This window comes from Lynx canadensis, chromosome F2 (assembly GCF_007474595.2).
Source record: "Lynx canadensis isolate LIC74 chromosome F2, mLynCan4.pri.v2, whole genome shotgun sequence".
In the NCBI taxonomy this organism is placed as follows: Eukaryota; Metazoa; Chordata; class Mammalia; order Carnivora; family Felidae; genus Lynx; species Lynx canadensis.
In genome coordinates, this window is record NC_044320.2 from 19,479,840 (window position 1) to 19,493,582 (window position 13,743).

At 42.9% G+C, this 13,743-nt stretch overlaps 1 protein-coding gene across 2 annotated transcripts in view; it reads right to left on the reverse strand.

The window, feature by feature from the left end:
- Positions 1–13,743, reverse strand: part of DEPTOR (DEP domain containing MTOR interacting protein) — a 137,192-nt gene that overhangs the window by 22,627 nt on the left and 100,822 nt on the right. For both annotated transcript variants that reach the window (XM_030304582.2, XM_030304583.2), the window contains one exon: positions 12,088–12,192. In XM_030304582.2, coding sequence (XP_030160442.1) covers positions 12,088–12,192 — 105 coding nt within the window. The remainder of the gene's footprint in view (positions 1–12,087; positions 12,193–13,743) is intronic.

A 13,743-nucleotide genomic window follows, 5' to 3' on the forward strand; every position in this document is an offset into this window, starting at 1 on the left:
GCTCTCCATCATTTTACTTTCACAGGCTCTCCCCTGAGAACCACAAGCTGTAACACTAGCAACATCTGATTTCATCTGGGAGATGAATTCCACTAGTGGGTGGAATTAAGAGACTCTGAAGCTAAAGGCAAAATGAGGGACTCAGCACATGACTTTCCAGAGTTCACCATGAAATTCTGAAAAGGAACGAAATGTGTAAAAATTTGCATCTGAGACCTCAAGTCTTGCATCACAGTTTAAATTAAATATTTGTGTGAATCATTAGTATCTTCCTTGTCACTAGACCTGAAGCTGTACGAGGCCAAAACCTCACTGGTTTTGCTCACCACTGGATCCCCAAAGGGCACCATATGCAGTAGGCACTCAGTAAACATTTGCTGAAGGACATTTGTACAGATTTTTTCTGGTCAATGACAGACACTATTAGTTGTCCTCCAGTATCCATTGTCCCTTCCCTCTTTCTTAATAGAACCTCCAGTTTTTCTTGGGCACATGACCACTATTAGTTTCTTAGGGCTACCATAACAAATACCAAAAACTAGGTGGTTTAAAACAACAGAAATTCATTGTCTCATAGTTCTGGAGTCTAGAAGTATGAAATTAAGGTACCAGCAAAGCCATGCTCTTGCCAATGGCTCCAGGGGAAAATTCTTCTTTGCATCTTCTAACCTCTGGTGGTTGCTGAAAATCGTTGACATCCACGGGCTTATAGACGCATCATCCAGTCACATGAACACCTTCTCCTTGTATTTCTTCATTCTGTATTTCTTCTGTGCATATGAGTCCCTATCTCCAAATGTCTCCTTTTTATAAGGACACCAATCATGGACTATGGCCCAACCTAATGATTTCATCTTAACTCAATTACTTCTGTCAAGACTCTATTTCCAAATAAGGTCACATTCTCAGGTACTGAGGACTAGGACTTTAATGTATCTTTTTGGGGGGGACAATTCAACCCCTTATAGTCATTCAGAATAAACAACATTTCCCAGATTTCCTTGTATCTAAGTGCAGCCATGTGTGGTTATGTTCTAGCCAAAGGGATATAAACAGAATAACCTCCAAGAAATATCCTGAAAGGAGGAATAGTGCCATTCTCCTTCCCTTTTTCCTTTATGGATGGCTGGAATGCAAACCTAATGGTTAAAGTCCCAGTAGCCATCCTAGACCTTCAAGTGACCTTGGCAATGGAAACCGAGCAAAGTGAAAATACAAAATAGGAATCAGAGACCACAGAGACATATCTCAGCCTTGGACTGACTTCCTTTTAGCTTTTATATGACAAAGAAATACTAGTCTTGGTGGCTAGCCTGGGAGGCTCAGTCAGTTGAGTGTCAGATTCTTGGTTTCTACTCAGGTCATGATCTCATGGCTTCATGGGTTTGAGCCCCACATCAGGCTCTGGGAGCAGGGAGCCTTCTTGGGATTCATTCTCTCTCTCTCTCTCTCTCTCTCTCTCTCTCTGCCCTCCCCCACTTGTGCTGTCTCTCTCAAAATAAATGAATAAACAAACAAAAAGAAATACTAGTCTTAACCACTGTTTTGAAGAGTTTTATGTCACTCATAAAGAAACCTAATTGAAACTGATCTAAAGCCCCAACCTGTGGAATCTTCTGTAAATCATATACCAGTGGAGACAGTGAAGACAGTATTATATTTATCTTTACTTCTCAAGATACTTGCATTGGTCATGGAGAAATTCAGGAGTGTGGCTTTATAAAGAGATGCTCAGCCTTGGTAAGGGTCTTTTTTTTTTTTTTAATATAAATTCTAGTTAGTTAACATGCAATGCAATATTGGTTTCAGGAGTAGAATTCAGTCACTTATATACAACACCCAGTGTGATAGTTTTTAATTTCTTCCAGGTATAGGTGAGTCTTGGCAGGGAGGGGTCCCTGACTTTATACTTGGAGGCAGTCTTAGGGTTATCGGATATTGAGGAGTCCTTCAGAAGGTTGACAGGATTTGGCCTCACATAACTATTCAGGTGTGACCCAGAAAAATAGGGTACCATCCCGTTCATAGAGGCCTGAAGGATCTCAAGGCTTTCACTTCTTGGTACTTAGCTTTCCTCCATCTCCAGGGATTCAGCACAAAGAAAGGGAATATTAGAGCCCACAGTAGGTCAATTTAGGAACAGTTCAGAATGGTACCAAGACATTTCTAAAACTTGACATGTCTTTCCTTTATCAAGCAAAGATTACTTTTTCAACAGTTCTGAATAAATGCATTTATTTTCAATTCAAGGTTAAACAAGTTTAGCAGTAAGCAAAAACACACCCACTGATACAAGTATAGTAATCAGTGGCCAGAACTTGATATAACGCCCGTAATTGCTGATTCTAAGATTCACATTTTAACAACTCTGAAATCAGATCCCATCTTTCAATCAAGGCATCTTATATTTGATGAAATACGTTAGATGATGCTCACTGAATGTCTACTATTGGCTTAATATTTCACTCACTGAATGTCTACTATGGGCTTGATATCACACACACATTTTCTTATCTGCCTGCGCAGTTATACCACAAAGCAATAATCATTGCCATTTTAAGATGAGAAATGGAGGAGGTCTGGCACTTCTAAGAAAGTGAGGAAATCACAGTAGCATGCTGCAACATGGCAGGAACAGACCATTACATAGACCATGCGCCCCACGGTATCCCATTTTGGCTACTGCTTTGTTACATGTTTGCAAATATAAACTTATTTAAGCAAAAATTAACCATAAGACTCAGGATGTAAACAATAATTGCAACAAGCAATGTAATCAATGACACCTACAAGCATTTATTGTTTATTATGAGCCAGCTACTGTGCTAGGACACATTTCATTGTCACTTGTGACTATTATAAGTGTCATTTTAAAGGTGAAGTACTTGAAGCTTAGATTGGAGCTTTAGTAGTTATCCTGGGTCCTGTAGAAGTGGTGAAGTTGGGACTCAGACACCTGCTGTTTGGCACTGAAGCCTGGCTCTTCACCATAGGACCAACAGGAAACTCAAGCGCTCAGGGAAACATGGGATGGGCCACAAGATAAGGAATGGGATGGGTCAGATGGAAAGAAGGAGAATGACAGGCCAAGGTAAGTCAGATATGCTTCTGGGAGATTCTAGAAGTGGGGGGGGGGGGGAACAGGATGCTTGTGTAGAGTCATTGGCGGAAACCAGTGAGAAAGGACTTATGTCCCCAGTATGGCAGCAGCTTTCTAGAAGAGCACAGAAACAGAAACATATGGGAAATGGGAGAAGCAGGCAGGTTTCGTGGGTCACAAAGCAAAGGGCAATGCAGACTGGGAAGGCCAGCATTCAGGGAACTCAGACCATTTCCAGTCCTGAAGTAATCCTCAGGCTTATTCTACAAGCCCAATACCGCTGGATGCCTCTTAGAGGTGCCCATGTGTTCATACTGTGGGAAAGTGGGGAAGGAAGCATGCCTCCCTCACCAACCCTGTGAGACTCCACATATATCCTCATTTACCACATGATAAAAAAGTCCAAAGAAATGAAATAATTGGCCAAACATCACAGAAGCATGACGTGTACATCCAGGATTCCAGGATTCTGTCTGACTCTAAAAACCTAAACCAGTTTTTGGTGACAGAAATCGTAACAGTGGTTGCCTCTGGTGGGAGGGGCCTGACTGGAAAGAGACAGGAGGGGACTTTCTGGAGCGCTGGAAATGTTCTATGTTCTGATGGTAGTTACACAGGTGTGTACATTTGACAAAGCTTGTTAAACTATATACCTAAAAGCTGTATATGTGGTCATATGAACAGCTGAACCACCCAGGCACCTGAATTTAACACAATTTTATAAAGCTTTTGAGCTTCTCTCCCTAACTCATGCATTCTCCCAAAGGGGAAAAATTCCCCGATGGAGTGTGAAAAAATATTCCTCTTTCTATGTATAAAGCATACACTACACACACATACACAGAGTATATAAACAGGTATATAGGGTATCTGTGTTATCCAAATCTCATGGGAGGGATGATTAAGGGGGGGAAAATGTCTTAAAAAGGCTCCTTAAGGGAAAGATAATAATATACAGGTTAGGAAACACTCTGCCCTGGGTGCCTGGGTGGTTGAGTCTGTTAAGCGTCCGACTTCAGCTCAGGTCATGATCTCACGGTTCATGGGTTTGAGCCCCCACGTCGGGCTCTGTGATGACAGCTTGGAGCCTGGAGCCTGCTTCAGATTGTGTCTCCCTCTCTCTCTTTCTGCCCCTCCCCCACTCGCCCTCTCTTTCTCAAAAATAAATAAACATTAAAAAAAAAAAAAAGAAAGAAACACTCTGCCCTAACTCATTGCTACCCCTCCTTCCAAAATTCTCTTCACACTACAGTCTGGTCATGGCTTCCATTCTTTTCTTCCAAGGAACCATGTTGCTTTTCTAGATTTCTTGTATATGGAATATGCCCTGCATGTATGTTTGTGTTTGTGTGTGTGTGTGTGTGTGTGTGCACGCACCTACACACGTGAACGAATTGCAACCCTGTAAACACACATGTACATACATGTGTACACAATGCCTACACACACACACACACACACACAGAGTACACAGACACACTCAGGCTCAGTTGATTTCTCTCCATTCTTTAGATCTCAGATCTCAGCTCAAGCATCTTTCCTGGGGTAAGTGTTCCCTGTCATTCCTCCTACTGTTGTACAAAAATCAGAAACTCCTGTCCTTTTCTTCGTTGCGCTCATCTGTTCATAGTTATATATTTAAGAGTGGAATTGTTTGATTAATGTCTCTCTTTCTCTACACTGAAGATCTCTTGAAGGCCTGAAATGGGGTCTGGTGCATGGTAGGTGGTCAGGAAATACTGACGGAACAAAGGTGAGGAAATACTGACAGAACAAAGGTGTGGAGTTGCCCTGTCTTCTGGAGGGCGGTCAGAGCCTGACACGAAGACAGCTCCCTCCTCAGGAAGGGCACAGAGCAGCTAAGAGGTCTGAGATGAGGCCCCTCTCGTGCAGGCAGGGTTGCCCCCCCCCCCCGGCAGAGTGGCCTTTTCTCTTCCCTCCCCAGTCACACCCAGTGGTGAACAAAGGGACACTGACCCTACTGCTTTCTGTCAACTAAGGGACGACATGGCCAGAGGTGCAGCACGGGACGTAAGACATCACCTTTTATTTCCACCCATGACTTTGCTGAACTCAACTGGAAAGGAACCACGTTTAATACAGTTAACAGATGCATTTTTTCATCTGTGTTGATCATCATCCCACAGGTTGCTGCTGCCATGCCCAAACTGTCTTGGCTAAATTAATTAGGAACTTCAGATGATTTGCCCAGCCTGGCCTCTCTCAGTTCAGAAGGAAAATTCCATGGGATGTACAGGTTTGTTGCTATAAGGAAGAAAGTCCAAAAGCAGAACCGTTACTTTTTTCCTCCATGTAAGAAATAAGAATTTTTGAACGGGGTAAAAAGAGAACACAATGATCACTAACGTCTTGCTCTGACTCAGATAGTTCTGTTTCTATATAAACATGCAAAGAAACAAACAAAGAGAAAAGAGGCCCCATAAGTCCACATCCATCAATTCATCACAGCAGGAAACAAGAGAAGAAGCCAGGAGTCTTGAAATCCCTCCCAGAGTTGGCACCGGTTGCATGAAAACTTGAACACTGTTTCTCGCACGATTTAATTATTCCCACCAGAAAAAAACAAACTCTCCAGAAAAGAGCAAGGATATCTTTTGTTCCTTATTTGTAAATATGGCTCAAATTCCTTCACAGTGTGAAGGCTGAATGGTTTGCTCTGACAAGTATTTGATTCAACTAACAAAAGTGAATATTCTGTATCACTTTGGTGACCTTGTAAGAGCTAGTGCTGACCCAAGTGAGAGGTTGGTGCCAAGGATAAAAATTACTTATTTGATCTTCAAGCCAACACAGGTGAACATGTGACCACCCAAACAATTCATTTTGAATTAAATACAAATTTTTTCCCACAAGAGGCATCAAAGGTCATACATCCATGAGCAGTTTAGAGGGGTTCAAGGTTTTATTGGGATATATCATCTATTGGGCTCTGCCTCATGGGTTTGTATTTTCTGAAATAATGCAATATGAAGCATTAGTAGGGCTTTGGGGCAGAGAAACCGGGTTTGTATCTAGTTCTGACGTTTGTAAACGGGGTGGCTTCCGGAAAGAGATTAACTGGGTCTCAGTTTCCTCATTTGCCATGTCAGAAGAACACAACCCAATCCCCCTTCAAAAGTGAGAAGAACAACAAAAGAGGGAACGCACGTGAAATGTGTGAGGACACAATGCAGGTGTTCAATGGGTGAATTCCTCAGCCTTTCTATGAGAGCACCGATTCACTGGATCATTCAACAAATTTGTTTCCAGCATGGCCTAAATTGTCAGGAATTGTGCTAAGTACTGGGAATATAGTATTTAAAACAGACAAGGTCTGTTACATTGACGGAGCCACTAGAGACAGATAGCTAATAAACATTTAAGTACTATGTTCAGATTCTGATAAATATTATGTCTTGAAAACATAAGACAGGGTAATATGATAAAGACTAACTGGGAGAAGATACAGAGAATATCACAGGGTATTTAAGGAAGGCTCCTCTGAAAAACTGACATTTAATCTGAGACTCGAGTGACAACGGTGGGACCAGTCATCCAGCCTTAGGCAGGAAAACTTGGTATTTGGGAGGGACAGAGGCAAGGCCAATGGAGCTTTCAGCAAAACAGGGTAGGAGATAATGTTATTCACAGTAGGGTCCAGATCATGGACACTGTAGTCCATGGGAAGGCATCTGGAACTTATTCTCATTGTAATGGGAAGCCATTAGAGGATTTTAAGTGCCAGAGTTGCTTAATTCGATTTATTTGAGGGCAGACATAAATACAATTATGATGTATTTGTGAAATGTAAAAATTCTTCCCTGACTATAGTGGAGGACAGCTACTAGAGGATCATGTAAAATGAAGTTCTGATAGATCATGTGGTCCAGAAATGGGTTTCAACTTGACAGGATTAACAAAAAAAGGGGTGGTGTCATTCAAGGTTGTGACGTGAAGCCATGTTTAAGTGAGAGTCATTAGCCTGCTTCAGATTCTGTGTCTCCCTCTCTCTCTGCCCCTCCCCTACTCGAGCTCTCTCTTTCTCTCTCTCAAAAATAAATACACATTAGAAAAAAAAAAACTAAGTGACAGTCATTAGACTGTAGCCTGTGGTCCTGCAGAAGAAACTATTTCTTTTCAAAGTAGAAGAAAAGAGGTAAGAAATAGAATTATTCCTCCTGGAGCAGTCCCTTCCTCCAGGATTTTAGTGTTCAGATGCTGATATTAAATGGCCTTATGCACAGAAAGGGCCTAGCATGGTGCAAGGTCAGGCACACAGAAGACAATAAACTCTGGTTCCTTCTCTTCTTTCCTCCTTCCCCCTTTGCCTTGAAATGAACCACAGTCTACTGCTATGGAATGCCTAATGGATGAGTGAAGAGTTGCCAAAGAGAGAGTACAGCAAACAACCTCCCCTAATCGAAAATGCATTCGATGACTGAACTTTGAGGGCTGCTGTATTTCGTGCTCCTTTCTAGGGTTGTAATGTGCGATGAAAGGTCCCCTGAGCTGGAGGTTTACAGATTTCATCTTCTAAGCAAAAGAACCATCTAAAGAAAAACAGCTCCAGATCCAAAGATGTCATGACAGGTGAGGATTCTGATGACACCACAGCTGTTGTTTTGTAGGCACGGAAGCGAGGAGTGTGGTTATGAGACAACGCAGCAACCTGATTAGAAAAGATGTGACTCATTGTTCTCTTTTTATAAGGGTCTGGATTCAGACAAAAGTAGAAATAAAGTCATAGTTTGGGGTCTCTTGTAACATCCCTGTTTGTTTAAGTCTCCAAGAATAAGCATGTTCCCACTGCAGGGAGAGCAGGTAATCAGAAGGGAAGGCGAGGAACGTACTGGAGTAAAGACAAACTGGTTTTTTTGTTGTTTTTTGTTTGTCTGTTTTAGAGAGAGAGGGCACAAGTGAGCGAGGGACAGACAGAAAGAGAGAGAAATGGGGCTCACTAGGGGCTCAAGCTCATCCAAAGCAGGGCTGGAGCTCACCCGATGTGGGACTCGAACTCACGAACTGTGAAATCATGACCCGAGCCGAATCCAGATGCTTAACGACTGAACCACCCAGGCGCCCAAGACAAACTTTTCAAACAAGCTTGAGATCATATAAAAGTCTAATAACTGACCAAAACATCTAAAACTCAATTCCATTTACAACTGAGGTCAGAGTGGAACCCTCCCTGTTCTACATATTTTTAGATCCCCTGCCCTGCATCTCAGCAGTCCCACCCCGCAGCCTAGCCGCCTGATCAGCCCCACCTGCCTCAGTCAGCAGTGCAGAGGGACGGGGTGAAGACACGTGGGGCCAGCGGGCTAGGTGGCCCAGGCACAAAGATCCTAGATTACTCTACCTCAGTCTAGAAAAGGGTGTGAAGGCAGACCTTATCACACCCCCAGAGGACACATAATCTCTGAAATTCTTCCAGAAGTAAATTTTAATACAAGTGAGGGTCTCCTCTCATTATGGATTAAGGATTCTATTTAAACGGGGCAAGGAGCTCTCCTTTGGGACTGGGAAAGTCTAGAAATGTTCATAGGGGAAAATGGTCCTGAGTCTCTTCGGTCTGGGGGTCTGTCCTGTCCACAGGCTGGTGGCCCACATCTTAAAACTTTCCAATCCCCGTAAAAAGGCGAAATAAGAGAGATACACGGTACACATGAGAAACTTAGCCACAAAATGATCTCTGTTTTGGCAAGTAAAGTAGTGACATTCCGCAGCCACAGTCACAAAGGCTCAGGCACAAGGCTTTGTCCACATCAGAAAGCAGGAGAAAACCAGGACGGTGACCTGAGGGGTGAGCCTGGCATTCCACAGAGAGAACGGCATTGAAGACAAAGTGAGGCACTTGACACTTTGCTGGGGTGGCTCCTGCCAGTCACAGGCGCTACAAGAAGGATTCTGGCCAGAATTCTGGATCATTTCTCCCAGCCCGACCAAGCAGGTCAATCATTGCCCAGGTCAGCAGGCAAGCCCCTCCCGTGGGGTGGTTTCCCTGCTCCCACCCTCCCAGAGTGCTGCGCGGCCACACACACACACACCACCCTGCAGTTCTCCTGGACAGGTGCAAAGGGCAACAGCAATGTGACAGGTCCGTGGCAAGAAGCCTCTAGGACTGGATTATACAAATGGAGTTTTACATAAGTGGAGTTATTCCATGGCAAATCGATATGGTAAACTAGGAAACAATTTAGTGTTTTCTAGGAGAAAATAATGTACTAAGTAATTTAAATGAGTATATTACACAGTTAAATTATAGGGAAGAGCATGGTATTCTCTGTCACTTTCATTCAACCAGCAGTACAGTTCAAAAATCTATCTCTATACATTCAACCCAATACAAGACTTTGGCCAATAGGAGCTTCTCGGAACAGTCTTGATGCAGTAATCTTAACAATCCTAAGATTCCATTTGAGTGTCTCTATTAAGTGATTAAATGTTATGGTAGACAATTTAAACACATTTTTCTTTTTTTGCTTGCTGGCCTTACCAGAATTTTCAACATGCTAATGTGCTTTGTGAATTTTCAAAGAGGGGGTAAAGTTTTTAACAGTAGTTAAAAACTGCTTTGATCACAGAAACGCAGGTCAGGGTATTTTGCTGGACCAGAGAACTGTAAAATACAACTTTAGGAAAGACTGCTCTAAGAAATTCTGTACTTCTCGGGGCGCCTGGGTGGCTCAGTCGGTTGAGCGGCCGACTTCGTCTCAGGTCATGATCTCGCGGTCCGTGAGTTCGAGCCCCGCGTCGGGCTCTGTGCTGACAGCTCAGAGCCTGGAGCCTGTTTCAGATTCTGTGTCTCCCTCTCTCTCTCTCTGACCCTCCCCCGTTCATGCTCTGTCTCTCCCTGTCTCAAAAATAAATAAAACGTTAAAAAAAAAATTCTGTACTTCTCTAAAACATATGGAGACCACTGTACCCCTTGAGAAACTAAGAATATAAACCTTGTGAAGTACTGGCTTGAGAAATTGAAAAAATTATACCAGGTTACCCACCTATCAGAGTAAATACATTAAGGAGTTAATTGACCGACTGACTGACAATACCTACAAGTTATTCATATTGATCAATAAAGATGGGCTAAAATCAGGTACATGGCCAAACAAAACAAGGTCTTCAGCTGCAGTAGAAATCCACTGCTTTCCCGAAAGCAAACATGCTTTAAGTTAGAGACCCATGAGAGTGAGTGCATATGCTCAGCAGTAAAGCAGAGTCTGCCAAAAATAATTTATACTAGGTGCTTTACTATGGAAATAAAGCATAAAACTCTTCCCCTGGCCAAGAGTTCCATTAGAAAATGATAAATTCAGCCTCGGCACAGATACAAATGCCCGCCCTTTATGCTCCCGGCCAACTTTCCTGCTCTGACTATCTTTGGTGCTGTGCCCACTGCAGACCAAGGAGGTAGGAAGGAAGGGCCTGTCACACAGACACACAGGGCCAACAAGGCTTCTGCAGCTGGTCCAGAGCACAGGACCCGGTGAGCCTCTGGCTCTCTGCATGAATGACGTGTTCAAATCAGGGGGCAGAGTGAACCCCTCATCACACAGCACTGATTACCCAGACTGGCTGTAATCTGTGCTCTGTGCACCCTTGAGCTGGTCTCTGCCGCCCCCCTTTCTCTGCCACTGGGTAATCCGGTGCCAGAGGGTAAGTGCTAGAAATCAGAGCTGTGCAGAACCAAGTCATGCCTATTGCTTTACTGGTTTACTGCTCCAGGAAAAGGACTGATGGGAGAGGTGGAGGGTGTAGAAGACATGAGCAGAGGAACGATCTGTTGCTTTCTAGCCTTGTGCGTCCTCCCAAGGGCCCAGATAATTAAGACATCAAGCGTACTCTGTGAACTGTTTTACAGATGACACAACAAAACTGGGGTAGGTAGAGGTCTTTTGAAGCAGAAAACCAATGCTCTCAACATCCTCTCATAGCATATCATATTTTTGTATAAATAAAAACAACGTGACAGATGGTGACTACACTTACGCTGGTGAGCACTGAGTAATCTATAGGATTGTCAAATCACTGCGTGTACACTTATTGTGTACATGTATATGTTAATTACGTTTCAATTAAAAAAGCTTAAGAAACCAATGCATAGATATAAATACATATATATTTATACATGTACGTATGTATATGTATGTATAAGTAGTCTGGAAGAATATAAATCAAAGTGTCAACAGAGATACACATGTCAATTATACTCAGTAAAGCTGCTTAATGTTAACAGTGGTTATCTCTTACTTATGAAAGATTTATAAGCAATTATAATTTTTTTTCTGCTGGTCTGTATTTTCTAAATCTTAACTCTATATGCATTATTTTAGCACCAAAAAATATCTAAAAGTTATTTTCAAAAATCTCTCACAATTCATTCAACTCTTCTGATGTTTGTGTCTTGCTTTGTGCATTATAAAGTGTTTCCACATATTTAATCCACACAACAGCAGAAGGAAATATGATTATTGTTTCAGAGAGGAGGAAACAGGCTCTGAGATAGTTCCAGAACTCGTGCAAAGTCAAAGAGCTAGAAATTAGCAGAACCAAAATGGGACTCCAGATCTCCTCTTCCAAATTCAATCACCTCTGCCTTCTTTTTCGCACTATTTGCCATCTCATATGGTCTAAGCATGTTCCACTGGCTGTATAAATCCTCCAGGAATACACTTTGTATATAATCGAAGCAGTAGAGTTATTATATAAGACTTCAGCAAAAAGCAACTATTTTATGTTCAAACTCAGTATTGGTTAAGGGGAGAGATGTGAAAAACCAAGGAAGGGCTGGAGACCAATGATGTACCATCAGAGCAATAGGAAACCTTTTCCTCCTAGTTGCTACATGACACACTCTTGGCTTCATTTCAACCCTCTCCAGAAAGGGAAAAGGAAACTGGTCCAAAATGAGACCAAAACACTCAGGGAGATCAAGAGAGCAAGAAAATGAGGCTAGAGGTACTTAGACATTGCTGGATTGTTGGTACCTTCATTCCCGCCGCTGCCGCAGGGCCGCTGGGGTCCACGGCCTGAATGTGGCATGGCTTACTTCCTCGCACCACAAAGCCCCAACCAACGGCGTCACCAACAATCTGGAGAGGAAAACCACAATTAGCAATCTAGAAGACGGTCCCTGGCAATTTGCCTGTCCTTCCAAGAGAAAGAAAACCAGCCCAGGGTTAAGTATATGCGCTGGCATATCTCTTCTCCTCAACTCCATCTGTAGCTTGTCAGGAGAACAGAACACTTTGTTTCTATCACAAACACAGGCATATCTATGCAGAAAAGGTGGTCAGGGGGCACCTGTTAGGCAGAAAGAAGCTTCCTCTGCGAGGGCACTACTCAGTAAATAACTGGCAGATTGCCTTCTTCTTAGGCTGCTATGCAATTTAATATCAGGCTCAAATGGAAAATTTAGAAGACTATGAAAATATGGTTGAAATTTCTCTCCAGACCCAATTTCTGTTCCAAGTTTATTCTTTTCCCCAGGGTCCAAAAGATACTTTCTTGATGTTCTTGCTACATCCTTCGAGTCCGAAGAAACCATTTATATTACTTAACAGTGGGAAACAGGAAAAGTTTGGGCTTTCTTGAAACACAACCTCTACCAAGAAAAGAAAGTGAGTAAAGTACATAAAGTCCACAATTTACAAGTGGGTACTAGTCCAAAAGCTGTTTGAAACTGAAGGGTGCCTTTCCCTAGAGAATCATTAGAATTGGCAGTTACATTCCCTGTGCAGCTCTCAGACGTGTCTTTAATATACACCCCAACTGAAATACAGATGACACACGTTCACAATCACTAGCAATGCTGGCATTTAAATTTAAGACCCTCCCCCCCCCCAAAATACTTAAAACTATAATCAACTGTTTCTCAATTGCTGGAGACTGAGGGCAAGGCAGGGAAGAAATTGCAATTTTTTAAAAATGTTTATTTATTTTGAGAGAGAGACAGACATGGGGAGAGCACGAGTGGGGGAGGGACAGAGAGAGAAGGAGAGAGAGAATCCCAAGCAGGCTCCCGATGAGGGGCTCGATCTCACGAACTGTGAGATCATGACCTGAGCCGAAATCAAGAGCTGGCTGTTTAACCGACTGAGCCACCCAGGCACCCCAGCAAATGCAATTTTTGTAAACAATCTCAAAAAGATGTTTAGGCCCTTCACCGGCTTAAGGGTTTACTGCTATTAGTTCATTATACCTAATTTCACTTCCAAAGGTATCGTTTATCGTTTCCCCTGGTACAGACATATTTCTGGTGCTTTCTTCATACTCGCTGGCTATGACTGGGCCCATCCTATCTAAACTCCTCAGTGTCCACGATGAATGTTTGCAGCCCGAATGGGTGTGGGAAGGTTTTTTTTGGTTTTTTTTTTTTTTTTTTTTTTTTGGTCCCTGGGGAAATAAAACAAAAGTTAGAAAGCTGGAGGAAAAGGAGAAGTGTTTTAAAGAGGATGTTGATGTGGTTTTGGGTAGAGACTGAGAGAAAGAGGCTGAGCAAGGAGAGAGGGCAAGATGCTGTCAAGCAGAGCCCTCCGATTCCATTTGAAGGAAGCCACTGGGGCAGGTAGTTGTAGAAAGAAGGCTGGAGAACCTCCGAGAAGCAGCAGGTGGCCAAGAGGAGCTCACAGGTACACAGTGTT